Source organism: Musa acuminata, chromosome BXJ3-7 (assembly GCF_036884655.1).
Source record: "Musa acuminata AAA Group cultivar baxijiao chromosome BXJ3-7, Cavendish_Baxijiao_AAA, whole genome shotgun sequence".
Classification (NCBI taxonomy): domain Eukaryota; kingdom Viridiplantae; phylum Streptophyta; class Magnoliopsida; order Zingiberales; family Musaceae; genus Musa; species Musa acuminata.
Genome location: NC_088355.1, coordinates 6,382,601 through 6,404,166, shown reverse-complemented (window position 1 = coordinate 6,404,166; position 21,566 = coordinate 6,382,601). Strand labels below are relative to the sequence as shown.

The following is a 21,566-nucleotide window of genomic DNA, read 5'->3' as shown; positions in this document are numbered from 1 at the left end:
CATTATTTTGGTTCATTTCTTCAAAGTGTACAGGTCGAGCTTCATTTCTTCGAACTCATCATTATTTTGGTTCGTGGAAGAAAAGTAAAAGAACATACGGACCACTTCTCGAGAGCATGGGAGATGGACGATAACGAGAATCCAATGTCAAAAAAAGGTCAGGTACAGTTTGGTATCGGGAAAAGATTCTTAAGCATGCAGTATATTGTGGTTGGCCTCGAAACAAACCTCGAATACACAAAAATAGTCGCGAAATAGATGTGTTGGATTGATAAGTATTCTAAATAATTTCACTTAAAACTAAACTAATTTCTAATATAAAAGAAAAAGCTAAAGTTAAAGAGGATCAATTGGCGACCCGCAAAGAACAGACAGAAGGCATTCAAAACCACACCATTGATGGGGTACAAGATACAAAACTATGAAGCCTCCTCCCTATTCTAACCAATACCTCTAGCAGAGGAGAAGCATAAGAGCGGGACAAAAACAAGGACAATATCTAAACATAGACCACCACCTACACCAACAAAAAACATTCCCCTTGATGTCACATATAAGAAGGCTAGCAACCACATTTGCCCTGGCAACATAAAACATACCATGCTCCATAGCTGTTGGAACCACCAACCTTTTTAAGTTCATTTCCATAGTTTGACGAACTTGTCATGACTTGCAGAAGCAACCAATCCATTCACATTTGAAACAGCCAAGGCTGCGATAAGCCCTTCATGTGCCGGAAGAGTCATTGTTTTGCTTTCATTCATATCCCATAGCTCGAGAGACTACACACGAAAGAACATGGAATCGCGTAAGCAACCAAAAGATCTCGCGGTAACACATTTGAATATTATAGGATACCGGTTGACCATCCAGATTTATGATCGAAAACCCAGTCGATACAGCAAGAATATCATTCAATTTTTTTTCAACATCAAGCTAGCTTATTTGAGAAAAATTGTTGCAGATGATACAGAATCTTGTATTAGTGACACAGGAGCAGGCAGATAGTTGTCCATCTCGTCGCCAGAGAAGGTCGTTGCAAAAAAAATTATAGTAAATAGTAATAAAAAGAAATTTCCAGTTGGGATAGAAACTATATTTTACCCACAACTGAAGCTGTCTGTTTCCACATTTTCTAATGTACATCAACCAGTAAAACAATCAGTTGGGAAACTCTACATAGCTCTCCCTTGCTTAGGTGTCTTCCTGGGGTGGAGTCCTTTCCTACACTACCAAATTGGCTAATACAATCTAAGAGAATAAGCTCATCAGATTGTGGACCAAGTTAAATATTTCTTGCGTGACTCTTCCTATTCTTAGTAACGTGAAACTAGTTTTTAATTCATATCTATCTCCATCGTACGCACAAATTCTAACATCATTCCTCTCATATATGGGATGATTATTGATCAACTTCCCAATAATTCTAGAGATCAAACATGTCTGACTAGTCCATATCTTTCAAATGCTATGGGACAGCTTGACCAAGGTTACCTGGTTCATTTGGCTCTGATCATGATACATTGTTCAATACTTGAATTCTTTTTTTTTTTCAAAATTTGAGTCCAAGTTATATTAGTTGGAGTTACTATACATGGAAACTTTAAAGCTAGTTAACTCGGGGTCACATGACTGTTATAATTCTTATCAATGTTGATTTGTGCATCTCTTTCTCCATCTCACACACATGAATATTTTCCAACATAATTTTCAAGATGATCACAACTATGCCTTCCGATCAACTAAAACCAAGTCCTAATTAAGTTTATAGGGGCACACCAAGCATAGTAACTATGTTCTAGTGGCAATAGGTTTAGATCTTGCTAATTAGTATTATTTCCAGATGCAATTCCATCATTTATAAAAAATTCCAGTTTCGAGTCTATCTTAAGTCCAAGAGTTCCAATATCATCATAGTAAGATTAGGCAAGTTGTTTAGCTATTAAATAAAATATTTAAAAGAGTTTCTAATGGGATTTTTATGGTAAAAACATTACCAAAGATTAGTTTAAAATAATTTTCATTTTCCTCTCTTATTCTATCCCAGAAAGTCTTTCTCCTGGAACTGGAGAAGGCTCTAACAAGAGAGTTAAATCTCATCAGATTGCTACATTACTATTGTTCTTGACATGAATCAGTGAAGGTTGAATCTTCTACATAGTAGCCTACTATGAAATTTGCCAATATTACATTTGGGTATTTAAAGTGATAGTATCGAGTTTGGAGTAACAACAAATTTTAGATACAAAAGCTTCAACGCATAACAAATCAGTAAGAACACATGAACAACACAGTGGCTTCAGGATAGCATATACAAGATAAAATTAAACCTTCCAACAAATATGAACTAAAGAAGCAGAGAAAACATCATTGATAGTAATGGACGATTACTTGCCTGGTAACAACCAATGACCAGCAAAGATGGATATGTGGGATGAAAAGCACATGAGTGAAACTTGTTTCCATTACAGCTCAATTCATGTACACAGTCTGCTTCACTTCCTGAACCAAGAGACCATACCCTGACCGAGTCTTCACTAACTGAAACAACAAGCTCACCAGAAGGATCCCAACATACAGAATCAACATGTTTTGCATGCCCCTGCAATTTAATTAGTTCCAAAGTGAACCAACAGTAAATCAGGTACCTGATTCATTATATGAAACCCCTCAAACATAGCATACGGAAGGATGAGAAAAGATGCACACATGAGATGAGCAATACACAAGCAAATTGCACAGTTTTCTGGATAGACGATAAAGGTTGAAAACAGATAAAACACATCAATATCATAAGACAAACTCCAATAGATAAAATACAGAAAAATTCAGAACCTTGTCCAATTGATGACAAGGAGATGAATATAGTCTTTATGTATTTATGTTGTAGATTTAACCAACTTAGTAACATGTTAGAAGACACTTCAAGTGGGGGGAATCAAGGGTATATGTCCAGCATGCTATGGAGAGACTGTTTTAAATTCTAAACATAACCAATGACCGAGTGTTAGCATAAACGGCCACCTCAGTCACAAGTATCATGTGCAAAAAAGTTTCTCCAAGAATTTGAATTTGGTGAATGTAAAATAAATTGCACAACATGTCAATCTTGGTACTCTAGTTAAAACTACAATATCCAGATCTTTAGTAAACCATATGCTTTCTCAAGTGAAACTTTGTTTTTATCTTTCGATATCCATCTAAGTTTGATAAAGAATTACTACAAAGAAATCAGGCTCCCAAAAAGTAACAAGTTTTCTGTCTAAAGTTGTCTTTAGTGGACTGGAAATTTGAACACATCGGGACCAGTGATTTAAAAAGACGCTCGGGCGCTCGGGCGAGGCGAGGCACGAGCGCCTCGCTTCATTTCCAGGCAGCACGCTTCAAAGAAGCGCCGCCTTGGCGCTCGCCCGAGCCCAGGCGTCGGGCGCTTCGGGCGAGCGCCTGGGTTAAACCAGGCGACCGAACCACCGATTTAGGTTTGGTTCGGTCTCCGATGCTTTAGTTGGTTCAATCAAACCAACTAAAGCACTGATATCAGCGAGCCTTCCCCAACCCTAACCCTGCTCGCCGTTCACGCTGCTCGCTGCCACTGCCACTGTCGCCGCTCCCACTGCTCGCTATTGCCGCTGTCGCTGCCACTGTTGCCGCTCGCCGCTCTCACTACCGCTGCTCGCTTTTACCGCTGCCGCTTCCACAGTCGCCGCTCATCGCTCCCGCTGCTGTCGCTGCCTCTGTCGCCGCTCCCGCTGCTCGCTGCTACCACTGCCACTGTCATCGCTCGTCGTTGTCGCTGCCGTTCTCGCTTTTCTCAGCACCCTCGGTCTTCCCTTACACTCTTCTCTTCTCTTTCGCTTATCTTTCGAAATCGAAAGTATACTGTTAACAGTATACTGTTATACTGTATACTATTAACAGTATACAGTATACTGTTAACTGTATACAGTATAACACTATTATTTTGATTTTAATACTATTAATTTTAATATTATTAATTTTTAGTGTCTCACTTCGCTCGGGCGAGCGCCTCGGGCGTTTTTGGACCGTGGCACCTTTTGGCGCCTAGCGCTTTTTAAATCACTGGTCGGGACTAGGAAAACACTATAATTAACAATGATACTTGTTTGATGAAAAGCACCATGCAACAGAAAAACCAGAGCATAGATGCTTAAATCATCGAGTCATAGTCACAAGGAACAAGAAGATGAATTTTAACAGAATGAAGCTGCATTGCAACTATTATAGAAAATGACTAAATATTTATTAGAATGAAGATTCATTGCAATACTTAGAAAAAATGGTAACATCATGGCAAATATAAGCAAGGATTTAAACAGAAATATGAAAATGAACTATATCTGCTACTGTAAAGTAGTCTTGAGGTGATCCTCAACAGATTTTGCTAGCACGAGGCACAATACAGAAAAGTAACAACTGATGAGTAACCTGCAATTGATGAAGGCATGCTTGGGTCTCAACATCTAATATTGACACAACATTCTCAGCAGCAGCTGCAAGGCATCTTCCAGTACGAGGTTGAAATCTCATCTGAGTTGTCCCACCCTGTAACGTTACAAAAAATTGAAATAAGTAAATATAAAAGTCAAGTATGTTGAGTAATTAATACAAATGATCAATCAAACATAAAAGTCGAGTATAGAGGTCTTAAGAGCAATAGTCCATAAACATCGGAACTATGAAATAAAGTTTGTTGATAAGATTATGCAAATCATACCTTGAAAACTCTGACACAACTACCATTTTTAATGCTCCAGTAGCGTATCTCACCATCCCCATCACAGGAGCATATGAGATCATCTTTATTTGGGTGAAAATCCAAAGACATAACAGATGCAGAATGCCCTGTAAAAGTGCGAAGCGAATATCCTGGCTGCATAGTTAGATCAAATAAGTTTAGTACTTCAGAGGGTTCAAAAGGCACTGAAGTAACAGAAAAAAAGATTATGATCGTGCAACTTCAAAAGAACTCCTATGATGATGACGATCAAGATTTCTTACTAATAGAGATCCTCGCAAAGATAGAATGATACAATTACAAATAACAATCTTTTTGTTGGAAAAATATGATTAGGCAGTAGCAGCAGCATTAATTATAACCATGCAACTTCAGAAAATTTTCTATGATCATGACTATCAAAATTGCTTACCAATAGATACCCTTGCCAAGATGTAACAAAGAAATTTGATACAACATTTTTCAGTCAGTAAATGTACTTAACAAAGCTAACAATCAGAAGAATATGATGTGCAAATTAAAACAACATATGCAAATTGCATTTTTTTACTGAAATAAATATTTTATTGAAGATAATGTGGACATATTTGATCGGTATCCATGACAAACATTGAAAATATAGGCAACCTATCATCCACACTATTTTTTAGTAAATGGCCAGCAGGCCCTGTTAAGCACCTTTTTCAAAATCTCATCACAAGCAAATTGATTAAACACACCCAAAAAGAAGGAAACATGAATGACATTGCATGTTCCTATATCAGAATTGACCCTTGTGAACAAACTGTATACCACTCTACTTCAATGCTCACTTCCGAGTGTTACATGATATAAAGTTCCAAATAATTTGGCCTGAGGTCACTAATCTATTAAATAGAATATTTGGTACCAAGTGCAATTTTAATATTGCCGGGTATCATAGACAAGGATTGAACAAAGCGAAAACAAACAATGGTCCATAAAAGACTATATCAAAGCGAAAAAATGGAAGGAAGAGTCACTCCCACTCACATTGTCAGCATCCCAAACCCTTACAGTTTTGTCAAAAGACGACGTTGCTAGCCGTGCAATGCTTGGACTGAATCGAACATCGGTTATCAGCAAAGTGTGTTCTTCCAATGTTGATTTGGGTTTCAAAGTGTCAGTATACCATAACACTGCCTGCTTTGCCAAAAATAAACAAAGGATTGAAATCATAAAATTAATAGGAAGAGATAGAGAGATAGAAAGAGCATCAGTTATGGGATTTACAGAATCTAACATCATCATATTTCACATTTCATCTTACCTTCTTGTCATGGCCCCCAGTAGCCAGTAATTTTCCATCTGACGAGAAGTGGCAACAAACTACTTTACTTGTACTTGCTCGCGTGGATCTTATTTCCGAAAATGTGAACCCTGTCAATAAAAAACAAATGATGCAAGAAAAGTTTTCATCAAGTTGAAAACCGAACAAATTTCATTTGTAATTTACTTTTAATTAGCAGAAAGGAACCTTTTTTGGCATTACAGAATAACATATGAACACACCTTTGCTCACATCCATGCCACGACCTACAGTATCTCTTGCGTCTGTGTCATCATGAGACAAAAATGATTCAATGTTATCATCCAGTGAACCATCTTCAACAAATCGATCAATATCAGCCTGCAATGAAACTTTTATCATCCCACAGCACAAGATGGACTACTAAAATATTGATGAAAATGAGAGCTTCCATTACAATTTCTCAAATTTACAACTAAGATGCTATGAATAACTGTACAAAATCCAAGAGTATTTGTTAATTTACCAGCTGGTTTGCTGGTGATGTCAAATTTCCAGTACCATCAGGACCAAAAACAATCAAAGGCTTTGTAGAGCTTGAATTGTGTTGCAGGGATGGCATTGACATTACATCTCCTGGAGTATGTGTCGATGGTGTTGAAGGTGCTGAACTTGGAGAGGGACCAGCAGTGTTTGCAGTTCCAGAACTATTTGCTGGTCCAGATGATGAAACAGGTTGCTTGCGCTTACGCCCACTTGGATTCTTTGATGTCTGAAAATTCATCCACCCAGTAGAAGTTTCATCTTGATATATATTAATAAAGATAAAGCAAAAATATAATGTGCATTAAACGAGAAAAGAAACATGTTCGAGGATGGACTACAGGTACCCATAATCCAAAGTATATATCATGGTGTAAATTCATTCTATGAATTGCTTCAATGGCTGAAAGGTGCGACTTACTAAACTTTTCACTAAAAAAGTAGCCCATAGCTATAGCAGCACCATCATAACGTATTAGATGTTTTGTGCAGCAGAGAGTTATAATCACTTGCATATGATTAAATACTTAGATGCTTCTTGTTAGTGCAGGCTTATGGACTATGTAATTTATGAAAGCTCATCCGATATCAAAAACCAGCATTTTTAAATGAAAAAAATCCTAAAACACCAAAAGCAAAAGGATATCAAAGTCATGCTTCAAAATTGGGTGGGACAACATGCAGAAGCAGCTAGAATACTCATCTGCCAAGCCTTTTCGGTAGGTTCAGGATCTGTCCAAGAAAAATGAAACAGCCACTACTCTAAGTAAAGATGTGCAATCAAATAGCTAAACCAAGGTTTCCAGGTGCGCTGACACATTATTTTCAGAATTATTATCCAAATTGAGAACTGTTAAATTGCAAGCCGAAAACACTCTATTTACCTTTGTTAAATTCCCTCTCGTCACCATTTACTACGTCATGGACAAGTTTGTACACGGGGTGTTCGATGTATCCATGTCTTTCGGTTTTAATCATGCTTTGCATATCATGTAGAAGGCTTGTAACAGGCTTGGCAACCTCATTTTGGTCCGCTTTTGTAGCTATTTCAACCCTGTACACGCAGGTTGTATGCGATCATCAAGAAGAGGCAAGAGCCGCAAGACTGCCCAAAAATAGGCCATTTAGGCAACCATTTTGGATAATTTTTGGCTCAGCAGAGTGTTGCGAAGTGTCAACCAATACAACACCCTGGAGCTACTCGGGTGGCACGTGATTAGATGGGCCTTTAAGGTATTGTCTAGAGCAGGTTCACTATCTTGTTCCGCAATAATGTCATGTGAGCATTTGTGAGGACTTTTGGATACGACGGACCACCTTGGACCCTTTGTCGCAAGACCGTTCAAAGCTTGTGAAATTTATGTTTGTAATTTACATTGCCTATCAACTATTGGTTGAAATGTCTACTTGTGGAATCCCAAGTATAATGCTTCTTGTAACCTATCTTTTCTTTTACACATCCTTAGGTTTCCCCAAGAGGTTACGAGGAGGCTAACCCTTTGTGGATGGTATCTGAGCAAATCTAGCTAAGTTTATGACAAATGATATCTGAGCAGGACAAGCACACTTAGAAACTCTTGGCATGCAAATGTGAGGGACCTACCGGGGCTGCGTTGAGGGCAACCAGCACACACAATCGTTTGAGGGGAAACAAGCATAGAGATATGAGGAAAGGAGTTACTCAGAGGAGCAGACATCCTAAATTCGTACTCAGAGGTATGACCAACCCTTTACATGAGAGGCACCACAAGAACAAGCAAGTTGGGAAGAACGTATAGTGCACAAAGGTTGGGATGGCTGAGTTTGAGCTACGACTCGACAATGACAACCAAACTTGACGGTGCTCTATGCAAGTGGGGGTGTTTGGCAACAGATCTAATTGTGCAAGTAAGGATGAGTTGCTTAGCGATAAAAAGAGTTGTGCAAGACTCGTAGAGGCGAGGGAAATTGCTAACTCGAAGAATTTGATACTCATGCAAGAGCTTGTATATAGTCAACGAACAGATTGTGGCTACCCAAAGGCGATCGAAACTTGACGCCATGAAGAATGAAAACTTTATCTTTGACATGGGAAGGATGTGTCTGTAGGAAGCTAAAGTGTGCAACTGGTTTAGCATGTTGCTAGGCTTTGAGGGGTGCGACGAGAGTTGTATTGGCCAAGAGTCGCAATCTAGCAAAGTATGTTCGCGATGGTGGAACAATGCACAGTTTGTTCAACAAGGCGAAGTAGCCCAAAGAGATGGTAGTCTCTGAAACTTTCAGAGGGAAGGGTGCGAAAAAAAAGGTTACTCCAACGGGATAGGTATCTGGGAGAGAGAAGTCTTGGTTCTCAAAGGAAGAATCATATGCAACGAACCACACATGTTGAGAGAGATACCTCAAGATGGAAGCTCTTAAGAGCTCAACGGATTGAGCGAGTAACGAGGAGTCATCACATGATCTCTCATAAGGTAATGCATTTATGAACACATTACTAGATTAAGTGGCGAGCGACCTGAGACAACACCAAACGCACACTTAGAGCCGATGTGGAGATCAGGCTCAGTGGAGGGTTAACCCATAGAATGGTGGGCGCAAGGGACATCATCAACTCAATGCAAATCAATGAACGGAGTAACTTAGGTGGAACTTAGTGAAGTGCCTAAGTCGCATGAAGGAAGTCAACATAGAGGAAGGAACAGAGCTTTCCTTAGACAGAGGTCAAGAATATGAACTCTAATAAAGGCAAAGAGCAAAATCATGTTGTTTATTTGGTTCCTCATTCTGATGGACCGAAGTCATAATTTATTGTGCCAAAGTCGAAGGGAGCTTCAAGGCACATAAACCTTTTCTCGATGAGGCAATTGACGAAGGGACTAAAGCGGCTCAAATAGCGAAGGCGAAATTGGAGTCAAGAGGCCCTTGACCACGACGGACCACCTTGGACCCTTTATAGCGTGACCGTTTAAAGCTTCCAAAGTCGACGTTTATAATGTACATTGTTTATCAAATGTTTGCCGAAATATCAGCTTGCGGGATCTCGCGTATAACGCTTCTTCTAATCCGTCTTTTCTTTTGTTGGTCCTTAAGGGTCCATAAGAGGTTACGAGGAGGCTAACCCTTTGTAGACGGACACACAAGGGTGTCGAACAACTTAGACAAATCTATCTAAGTCCATGATAGATCACTCTGGCTATTTCCCATATAAGTAGGGTTAAGCTGTGTCGGAAACACATGCTGCAGCATGGTGGTGTTTAACCAACTCTCGACTCAACTGACTAGTTACATGCATGATATAACACATGAAGCACTGACAACACAGATGGAAAAGATTAACTGCAATTAGCCGATGAGTTTCAAAGCAGCATATGATTAGGGATGACAATTCAGCTCACAAACATTCTCGAATTTAACTTGTTGGGTTTGTGTTGATAAAGTCAGCTGCCTTGTCATGGTCTGGTAAAAGAGGCACCGATAGAATCATAGAAATCTTCCCTCCACCAATGCACTACATGTGCTTTTACACTTCCCATCTGCATGAGGAACCCCAGCACATGAAAATCTAGCAATCCAACAAACCAGTAGACTGAAATTTAGCAATCCCATGAACCAGTGAACTGCAAACAACTAAATCTTGATTGCTGATAAGAGAATATGATAAGAAAATGACCAAGCACTTTGATTTTTCATTGGAGTACAAACAAAGAAAGAGGTGCAGGGCCCATAACCATGTAATAAGAAATGTTAATTTATCATTTTACCATCTAATAATAGAAACCGATCACAGACAAGCACCTTTGTTATGCTAGACAACATGGACCATCATGAAGTAGAAGCACACTCCACCATAAACAAAAGTCATCAAGATTGCAATTCATACCTTTATATAAAATGATTGAGCTCTTATATGGTCAGACACAAATTTTATAATTGAAACTTAATTATGGAGATATAAATGAAAACAAGAAAATATGCGAATCGTAACACAAACCTGATCAGTTCCCTGAAAGGAATTTGACATGCTTCCGTCCACATTTATGCCAGTGCCCATTTTCTCTTGCTGATGATGATGGTGACTTGAACCCTGTGAATGTTGACTTGATATGGCATGTTGTTGAAGTAGTTGCTGATGACTGCTGCTTTGCTGTTGCTGCTGTTGAAATTGAGCTATCTTCTACTACACAAAACAATAGAATAAAAAAAGCGACAAGGATACCATAAAATCTCAGAAATACATATACATATTAATCTATTTCAGCCACAAATGACAAGGTATGGATTTAAGTTATAGTGTCATTTCAGCAAAGGATTTTATCAATAAAATGATTAATTCACCACAAAAGCCAACTGTAGAATGGTAAAACCATGGTTCGCCTTACCAGTCCAAACCAATGTACCAACCAGCTGTTGGTACGGTACATACCGAGCTGTACCGAGCTTACCAACACATAGTAAATGGGAGATACCAATGTACCATCCATATCGGTCCCCTGTCGAACCAATATGTACCATGTACCGAGCGATATGCTATGGTACGACGAACCTTGGGTAAAACTACTACAATTATCAAATTTACTTAGAAATTATCATGACCCTGTCTAATAGGATAACTGACTCATTAACTTTGTAGAACCTAAACCTCTGGCCCAAAATGCTTATACTCAAGCTGACAATAGTACATCCATCATGCTCTTATAAGCCAATCTTACTCTTTGTTAGAAGTGAGTACACCTTCCAATGTAGGACTAAATCGGAATGTTAAAATCTCCCCACTTAAGAATAACAAACGTCTTCATCAAGGAACAAACCCAAGCACGGCATATGTGAGGTCTAAATCATTACATATTGGTCTTCATTCATCTTTGAGTATGTGCTAAAGGTCTTCTTTTAATCACTCAAGATAGATCCAGGTTCCCAAAATTTCTTCTCGAATAGTTAATTTCCTATCAATCATTGTTTCACCACAGTTTTCTATCATTTAATGACTCCTGTATTGAACTGTATCAGAGTCCTACTTACCGTAAATGTCTCAGCACATGTTACGGCTGCATAGGTCCTATGCAACAGTATAAATGACCACATACACAGGCGGTCGTTGTGGCATCATTAACCACATTTTTTGAGCTATGCTACAAATTGCTAAATAACCTAACTTAAGAAATTATGAACTGCAAAGTTGAACTTCCAGATATAAAATTAAACTGGGAAAATCTCTTCTATCAAGGTAAACCATATTTTGTTCAATTTCCTCCATTCTGTGTATAAAATACTAATATTGATATATGCAGTTATCAAGGTAAAATCTCTTCTATCATCAAGAATTTACTTATTTATTAAAGTTTTCTTCATTAAATTGGTTAGTCAAATTAATTGCTTCTCTTTTAAGTTTCATTCTTAAATATCTCATTTGGTCCCACAAACTCACTCATTATTCTTTTCATAAAACTAAAATTTCTAATCATGATTCTGTTCTTTATCTTAGAATTTAGTTATATGCATGAATCATGGTGAATTATCAGGGATTTCCATGTGATAATGGCAACCATACAGAAGAGAAATGGCCTCAGCAACAAAGAGGTAAAAAATCTGATTTAAGCTTGGTTTCATTTCAGTAGTGTGATGGATAACTAAATCAATCATGAACTATGTGATTCAATCCTCATCCCTCTCAATGGAATTGGCATTCTCAACATCAACCAAAGGGGAGGACACCATCGAAGGCCAATTACCATCAATTAAAAAAGATCAGCAGAACTTCCCTCACTTTCTATCCTCTTTCTTTCCCACATTTGGATTTCAAAACACAATGGCAACAGTGCACCAAACTGTATTTACAGTGTGTGACACCAACAACCACTATATACAGGGGGGCATGCAACATAATAAATGAAATCCTTGAAAAATTTATGAAAGCACTGGACATTTTTTAATCTCTTTATCTCATATCATAAACCTTTCCTACTTATCGACATGCACCTAGTATTGGTTCAACCTGTCCTGTTCCATTTCCCCCACACCTGCCCCCATCTTTAGGGTTTCAAGAAAAACATTTGGTTTCAACATGCATACCTTCATTAGCATATCTGTATCTGCACGTGGTAAAACTGGACAAGCACTTTGCAGTGGGGATCCAACATTTGGAATGACATCACCAACAGAGTTTGCTTGCCCATCTTTTCCAAGAACTAAATTTCTATTGTTCAGCAACATCCTAAGTCTTCTACTGTCAACATCACCAGCTGCAGGAGAGGTCAAGTTTTGCTGTGCCTGAAGCAGTAGCTGTTGCTGTTGCTGGGGACTCAGGAACTGAAGTTGATGCAGAGGCTGAGGGGACTGCATAAATGACTTCTGTTGTTGCAGGATTCCAGAGCGTAATTGATCAAGACCCTGAACAATCAAAAGCAGCCAAATCTATATATTAGGGCATGACAAGAAACCATATTGACAAACAGAAAAGTTAACAAGTATGAATGAAAGATTTAGAACACAAAACAATGTTGCAGCTTTATCAACAAAATATATGCTAAGTTAACAAGTAGGAATGAAAAATATAGAACACAAAACAAAGTTGCAGTTTTAACAAAATAAGGTATGTTATCAAGTTAAAGAATTATAACTACAAATAAACGACTAAAAATAAGGAATATTACAATCCAAGGAATCAAAAAGATAACAAAAACTTCAAAGGGTGATTCAGGAAACAATGTGTTCTTTCAAGGACTTTCTGGGTCAGAGGTTTGAACTGCACAAGTCAGTTTCCTCCTTTTTGGTTCTACTGATACGAACTTGAGCTGGGAATTGGATTCCCATATGCCATTCTTTGTTCAAGTTTCACCTAGTCTGAACCGAAACAAGTTGGGACTTCCAAATTCTTGTGTTCGGTGTTTAGTTTTTAACAGTTGATTCTTAACTTTAGTTGTCCCCATATAGTTCAACAGTTCTTATATTTCACTTCCTATTTATCTGGGAGCAACAATGAACTTGCACATTTGTGAGTTGCAAACGGGGCCAAGAATTTGAGTTATAGAAACCACATTTTTGCTTGTAGGGGTAAGACCATGCACATTGACCCTTCATATATCCTGCATTGCCAGGAATTTCATGCACTGGCCCAACTTTATTCTCTTTTTCTCCAAAGACCAAAAGATTTTGGAATTTCAGGGTTTTCCATGGGTGATCAAACAATAAATATATTCTTCAAGTAACTTTACTCTGAAAGCACTTCTAGATAATGAGATTAACATGGTACCAAATGGGCTCTGCAATAATATTCATGTACACTGGTTCAATCACAGGCTCATCTGCAATTCTCAACTGCTTGACCATAAGCCATGTTCATGAAATAAGCACAAAGGGAACACCAATTTTTTTAAATTCATGTAATCCTACGCAAAATTTCAAATCTTTATGGCACTAAATATTAGGAACCAATATTCACTAATCTAATCAAGTTCTGATATTAAAGAATATGGTTGGATACCCATACAAGTATCATTCTTTTTTATTATTAATTCAACAACTTGTTTGCCATCCATTATATTGGTACCATGCCAGCAAGTTCAGTAAGTTAAGTTACAAATACTAATATAAGACCAAGCAAAAATTACATCATTGATATGGCACAAAAAAACTACCAGAAAATATGATGGCCTTCTTGAAGAATTGATGTATTGCTGTAAGATTTTTCTATTTAAGGCCTAACATTCTTCAGAAAAAGAACAAAATTGGAAAATCATCTTCAAACACTGATTAACAGGCAAACAAGCATACTCAACAAAAGGAGTTATACAGATGGATAATGGTCCAGGAGGTCCTGAAACTTGAAGAGAGGCCAGGCCGTATGCATCATGAACAAAAAAAAGTTAATTGTCCGAAAACCCATGCGAAGGAAAAGACCTCATAGACAAATGAGGGTCAAAGTGTACCACAGGACTCTTTTGTTCAATAAGGTGCTCATAGAGTAGATTCCAGTCTTTACAATTGCAAACAGCATTATCCTGGTGTTCCATCTCATAAAGTGTGAAGGGTAATGCAAAGCCCATTCCCCTAAAAGGACAAGATGAAATATCCCAAAAAGCCACCTCCAAATAATGAAAAGGTCTCTCACTTCCAGAAAACAAGATGTCACTACAAACTACAGAAATTAACCTTGACTAAATGTGCTAAGCAATGAGGCATCCAGACATATATTTATAGTAACAATTCCCAAAAGAAAAAGGAACTAATAAATATGCCAAGCACAAAACCCAATTTAGAGCTTACTGTTAGAGGCCATCCTTTTAAAGTCAAATTGTTTCCTCCCTGATTTGTTCCTGCTACAAGGGCAAAATATGTCATAGTCAATTACTTATAAAACTCCAAGCAAAACCACAAATATGGGAGTTGCTTCTTTAATAAAATTTAGTCCGAAACATGAAAAGATAAAGAGAACAGTCTGACTATATCAGAGAAATACCTGACAATAAAAAAGGAAGGAAGAAAATGCTAAAAACATATTTGTGAACTTTGAACAACAGAAATAATTTTTAAAGTGCATTAGAAATATATAAAAAGCTAAGCATGTCAAAATTGGGTTAACTTTAAAATTGCAAATCAAAAAAAGAACAAAACAAAAAAACACTGGTGTGTCCTGCATATGGTCATGACCTGGCATTCCAATTAATGAGCCATCAGCACCTGAGACTCTGGGAGTCAATACAGCATTCATCTCAGTTTTGATATCCTGTGTTTCATATGTTGAGTCAGAACAACAACAGGATAAAAGCAATAGGATGGCTCAAAAAGAGACTTACTTGTGTTGGAGGAAGTTGGTGATTCCTACCCTGCACTTGCTGCAGTGGACCCACAACACCACCAGCAGAACCATGCAAAACTTGCCTGAGATAGAGAAGAGCCTTGTTACCCAGCCCAAAAGGCAGCAGATAGTCCTCCATTATATATAAACAGAAAAAATGACAATGGACAACACATTCATATATACAATATTTAATCAGTACTCTCCATGTAGAGCAAAATGTCTTATTCACAACAGGATACACAAAGATAAATATGAATTTACCAGCACAAGCATACTGACATAAAACAACACAAAAAAGCAAAGAGTGAAGATAAATGATTACGCACTCAACTAGTCAAATAAACAACAAGATTGTATACTGGTACAAGTATCAAGGAGAATTTTCTATTATGAATTGAAAAGTGATTCCATATTTACTTAACATTCTTATATTTAAAGGAAGCATGAGTTGTGTTTCTACAAATATGTGTGAAAAGAGAAGAGACGAGGAAAGGGCATCAGTATTTAAAAACCATAACCATTCATTAAGTACATAAAAATTTTTAACCCGGGCCAATAGTTTAGATATCACAATCAAATAAATAATAAATTCTATAAATATATTCATTTTTACAGACACTGTTACAGATCAAGCAATACATGGAGATGGGTTTGAGATGGAATTTAGGCGGATGTAGATGTCAACATTAAATGAATTGAAGATAACAACAGAAAATTATAAATCCTGTTTTCTGCATAATACAAAGTTGAGAGCCATACTATGAATGTGAGATCAAAAAGCATATAGAAAATAGAATAGAATATACATAGAACAATGAAGCAAATACCATTTCTCCTTAATTTAACTTAAGGAAATTTTCCAAATTGATAAACTAGGATATTAGGATTCAGGTAGGACCCATCTGATCCTTTTTATTCTTGACAAAAAATCCGTTTCGGATACAGATCTTTAACTAAAGCACTTTATGCAAGCATATACGACTTCAATTGAATATGGAAACCAATTTGGCAACAGGCTATAACTGACCAACTTTCACCAGTCTAGCAAATTGAAGTCCAAATGATTGTTAAAAATATAAGACAGAATTGTCATATTTATCATTGATCCGGGATAAAGAGAGTGACTGCTAAGCCCAATTGTTTGTTAAAAATATAAGGTAGCACTTGCCTGGCTGCTGAGCCCCACTAGATGTATTGTCTGATAAAGAAAGTGACTGGAGAAAGTGATCAATTTCATCCATCCTTGTGGGATTTTGACCCAATAGCTAATCATCTGACTCATGTTTGGACTTTTTTATACATATGCATATAAATGCAAGTGTGAAATAGAATTGTCTCCTCTTTATTGATCACTGACAAAAAGGTAGTGTATGAAAATAAGGAACATGGTACTTGCTTTGGCAGCTGCACCCACTAGATGTCTTGTCTGATAAACACAGATGCAGAAAGTGGTCCATTGATATTTGCTGGCTGGATTTTAACAGGATTTTATTCTATATAAATATAAATGTGTTCCACTATACATGTCCCCAAACAGCCACATTTTACCATAGAAATTAATGATAATGCATGTATAACTCATCATAAATCCATCTTGAATCAACAAAAAAGTCATAAAAGCCTGCACCTTATTTAGTTGGGAACATGATCCATACAGACCACAAAAATAAAAAGTATGTAATTTAAGAGTACAAGCTGTAGATACCCTGAAGGTGGGCCAGATGTCACCGAGGATTTCAACATTGAAGCATGGTTTGGATCAAGAAGCTGCCCAACATTTTCACCAAATCTTTGCTGCAGCAAAGACTCCAAAAAGTAAAAATTTTAGTCAAGATATATCTTGAAGAAAACCAACAAATAACTGATCAGAAGGATCTTTCAAGGGGGAACAAAGAAACCAGTTTCAGGGGAAACCTTTATAGATGCATCATCTACAGAATCCCTTTGGAGAGGCAACTTCAGCCGCTCTTCATACATCTTTGTTGCCAAAGCATTAGCAGTTCCAGGATTCTGACGCATTAAAGGATCTCCAGTAACAAGCCCATTTGCTGCACCATTGAGAAGATGAGCTCCGTCTCTGCGCTGCTGTTGCTGTTGATGTTGTTGCTGTTGTTGTTGCTGTGCGTGCCTCTGTAACAAAAGTTGTTGCATTTGAATCTGTTGTTGTTGCTGCTGCTGCTGCTGCTGCTGTTGCTGGTCTTGTTGTTGCTGCTGAGGTTGTTGTTGCTGTTGTTGCTGCTGCTGTTGTTGCTGTTGCAGCTGCTGCTGTTCTCGTGCTTTGATAAGTTGGGTCTGGCACCATGGACCAATTCCAGTGGTCAAATTTTATGCACCAAGTAAGCATAAACTAATTTTTGAATGAAAAACTAACAAAAAGTATTGTCCATAGTGAAAAAAGTTGAAACTAACAAATAAAATGAGATCAACAGCATGTTCCCAAGGCCCCATCACCCACAACTAGTATAGTAAGATGAATACAATAGTCAAAACAACATGTGTTGCACTATTCATAAGAAAAAGGCACAGGAAGAGAAAGCTGTTTAGCAGCAAGAATTAAAGCAATAGTCATATTGAGCATAAAGACATTGCGGGCTGAAAGTATCCAGCCTATGGGTCATTTAAGCGCAACGAAAAGAAAGAAAAATGGCAATTTGGCCAAAATCAAAAATTTGAAATGCTGGCATAACTTACTGATGCAGAATCAAAAAACATGACAACTACTTAAATAAATTAAAGAATATAGTTCGATAAGTTCCATGTTATGTCAATTATATGTAATTCTAAAAGAGGTGTACCTAGACAGGAACAGATAAAAATAAATCGAGATTAATTAAAAATAGACAAAGAACTTGCCTCGATGTATGATGCAGCAACATCGGAGTGCTTTTCATTTGTTCTTGCAATAAAAATATCCCAGAAAACTGACCACCATTCGAAAAGAAAACCACCAGGTGCATCGATTGCTAGAAAACAAATTTGAATTTACCATCAAATCAGGATTTACAATGTAGGCGTTCAAATTTGAGATCCATATCTATTACAAATTTCTATGGCTATTGCTGATTACCAGACAGCTTTACTACCTACCAACAGGATCTGAAGAAACTTTCCCTTCAGCTTGAAACGTCTTTGCAGAGGCGTGCAAGTTCCTTTTCATCAGATAATCATAAATATATACATCCAGCCTGATTGAAGCATTAGAGACTTAGGAATGGAGGTTACAGCCTTTAGTTTTGCATATTAGGAATGATCAAAAAGATGGTGTTTATGAAACGATAGATTTTGCACGCCACAGATTACAGCAACAGAAAACTGTGTGCATAAGAATACCAAAATGTGCCAGAATCTATTAGGAGGATCAAAATAAAGGCAAAAAAAACAACTGAAATTACACACTACGAGAACAGAGCAACCCAAAACGAAAGAAACAGAAGGCCCACCAAAACATACTGCCTTCGAAATAGAAGGATGTTCTATAAGAAACCCAAGATAGGAAAGAAGATACGCATGAATAAGAGCCAACAAAACAGCAGAGAGATCATCAAAGGCGTAGCCAGAGGAAAGTCATGCAAGAGCAAATAATAGAACAAGAAACAAATGCGAGAAATCTGAGGGCAGAACTGAAGGGCAAAACGTATGACCAACAAAACTTGCAAAAAGCGGAAACAGAAGCCGAAAAGTGAAAGGAGCGGCAGAAAAACCTGGAAATTTTGCTTCTCTTCCACTAAAAATCAGGTCTTTAACATAAACATTTATCAAAATCCAAGAACACCAAATCCGAGGCCCAACAACCCCTAACGTAAAAGAAGGAAGGACCCCCGAAGAGATCAGTCGCTTACCAACACTTCAATAAACCCTAAGAAAAAACCAAGACCAGAAAGCTAGAGCACAAAAACAACCGAAACAGGGCGAAAAATCACCAAAACCAACACTAAATATTGCTAACGCATCCATCTAGAGAAAATCTTAAACCTACATTACCCGAAATACACCAGACCAAAGTTTAAAAAAGGAGAAATGAACAACAAATACTCACATTTTATCAGCTTCCCAGTTGTTCTGCGACATGACTGATCCCACCAAACACCAGCACTTCAGCCTCGCCTCCTCCTTCCTCTCCCACTCCCTCTCCCCCTCCCCACGACTCCCCGACTCAGATTCAGCTAATCATCTCACCGTCTTCCGCTGCTTCCTCCCTCCAAGGAAAAGCATCTTCTTGCCCCTGCCGACGCCGAACTCCAACAAGCGACAAGACAGCGCGAGAGATGAAAAGAATCGGAGAGAGAACGGGGAACGCTTAGTAGCAGAAAGTACTCAGCATAGCCGAAGACAACACGATCCTTGTTTCGAGGTAAGAACGTCGACATATGTTGCTGTATTAACATAGCTTAAATGTTCATTTATTGCTCGCGTGCGAGAAAAAATTCAAACAGGCACCGCTTTCTCACCCCAAATTAAACCCCAAGGCAGACGACCAAGTCGACCCCACCACAACTCTCCCTGGTGTGTGAGGTGGTTGCGTCCACGGTCGATGATGATCCTGAGGAGATCAAAAAGGCAAGGGCGTGTTATTCTTTCCCGATATTAATTTCGCACTTCTCGGACAACCAAATCGTGTGCGTCGCTGGTCCACTTCGTACACGATCTTTCGGTGTATGACCCTCCTTGAGCTGCTTCGGTCGTCTGATAATAGATCAACGGTGATAGCCGTCTTGTCGTCTCCGCTTTCGACTTAGACTCGTGGGTCCGGCGTTCAACCGACGGTCAGGATTAAACACGTCGGGCCACGGATTTCCACACAACGGGTCTCCATGTGCCAGACGCACATGTTAAGGACGAATTTATTGAAAGCAACACTATTTGTGCGGCTTCATGGATAACCTCGTCCAATCCCAAGCTGGACCCACCAGGCAACATCAGAGTGTCCAATGAAAAACCAGGTATCCGGCGTTCTACAGTGTGTACTGGTATCGGAATTATCTTGGTTCATTTATTAGAATCGATTACCCTGCCACAGATATCATAATTGCATTATGGGAGTTTTCGCCCAAAAGTACCCCTCAATCTGACCATAACATCAATTTGCCCAGACCGCGGTTTCGTCCTATTGCTACACGTACGAGGCCATAATAGTCATTTAAGACGACGACAGATAACTGAACAGCTTTTGAGTCTTTTGGCGAAGGACCAGGCTGTCCTCTCTGGGGCGTTATCCAGCAGTCAGCCATCCGATCGAGATCAGACCGCGGTGGTCTCGTCAATTAAAGGCCGTTGATGCAGATGTGAGAATCCTAAGAAATAAGCCAACGAGAAGACCGTATTACCCCTACTGAATAGTTTATAGTTCCCGCATCCAGTTGAAGGGTACTTTGGTCATCTCGATCATGGTTGGGCCAGCCTTTGTCAGGTCGGTCTCTATCAATCAGTTGCAGGAATTGGGGTGATCGGCGTGCGTTGAGGAGTCGTCGTGGGTGACCAAAATGCCCCTTCGGATCGACCAGTGGAAAAGTTGAGTCGATGGGTAATTTGGTCACGGGATGTACAAATTGATTTTGACGGACAAGATCACACGATTGCGTTCTGATCAAGTGGCACGAGATGAGACTTCAACGGTCGTGATGGACCGTGAAGCATAAAGGATTATATAGATGCACCGAAATAATATAACTGGACGAATGAGAAATTAATATGATTGCTTGGATTTTTTGGTATATATCCCATAATTGAATATATCAAGAAAAAGATAAATTAAGAATCATTTGTCTCCTCAAATAAGAAAAATGATAAGTGGCGAAACTCTTTCCTACGTAAATTTTTAAGATATATTTTTTACAAATAATAAGTGAGAGAATGAAATTCGTTCTTATAGACTTAATATTATATGTCAAAATCCTTGTAAACTAAATTAGGTGACATGTTTAAAATTGAATAATTTTTAAAAAATTTGATGGGAATACTCTAACTAGATTCAAAAGTATTATAGTTGTAAAGCTCGCGTATATATAAAACAATGAGAGTGTTTTAGATATTTAAAAATGTTATGATCTCTCATGGTAAAACAAAAGAAGTTTCTCTTATTATTTTTTTTATAATTTTATTTTTTAAATTATATTAATTATTTTATATAAAAAAATTATTTTATAAAATTAAGATAAATATTAATTTCATCTACCCTTTCCTCTTCATCTCTTCGTTATCTTATGCTTCCTCTTTCTTATTCTTTT

The 21,566-nt window shown here is 38.1% G+C and overlaps 1 protein-coding gene across 3 annotated transcripts; it reads right to left on the bottom strand.

Moving 5' to 3' along the window:
- Window positions 1-370: 370 nt before the first annotated feature.
- LOC135643609 (transcriptional corepressor LEUNIG-like) lies at window positions 371-19,699 on the bottom strand. 3 transcript variants are annotated; one of them, XM_065160777.1, is made up of 18 exons: window positions 19,379-19,699; window positions 18,430-18,527; window positions 18,196-18,305; window positions 17,257-17,634; window positions 17,048-17,136; window positions 15,338-15,422; window positions 15,192-15,267; window positions 14,808-14,860; window positions 12,615-12,932; window positions 10,537-10,719; window positions 6,550-6,795; window positions 6,287-6,404; window positions 6,045-6,154; window positions 5,768-5,917; window positions 4,736-4,891; window positions 4,447-4,563; window positions 2,396-2,602; window positions 371-782 (listed from the first exon to the last, which is right to left on the bottom strand). In XM_065160777.1, the coding sequence occupies exons 1-18, from the start codon at window positions 19,408-19,410 to the stop codon at window positions 639-641; spliced, it is 2,670 nt and encodes an 889-aa protein (XP_065016849.1). In that variant the 5' UTR covers window positions 19,411-19,699; the 3' UTR covers window positions 371-638. The 3 variants fall into 3 exon arrangements, with proteins under 3 accessions (XP_065016849.1, XP_065016850.1, XP_065016851.1); XM_065160778.1 differs by having other exon boundaries at window positions 14,808-14,857; XM_065160779.1 differs by lacking the exon at window positions 18,430-18,527 and having other exon boundaries at window positions 14,808-14,857.
- Between the last annotated feature and the right edge of the window lie 1,867 nt (window positions 19,700-21,566).

Bases quoted from the DNA above. Each gene is read 5' to 3' on its own strand.
- LOC135643609 (XM_065160777.1), bottom strand. From the start codon at position 19,410: ATGTCGCAGAACAACTGGGAAGCTGATAAAAT. The intron at 12,933-14,807 runs GTAAGCTCTAAA...TTGATTGTTCAG, and splicing joins TAAAAGGATGGCCTCTAACA to GGTCTTGATCAATTACGCTC. The intron at 6,405-6,549 runs GTAAATTAACAA...GTTTCATTGCAG, and splicing joins CATCACCAGCAAACCAGCTG to GCTGATATTGATCGATTTGT.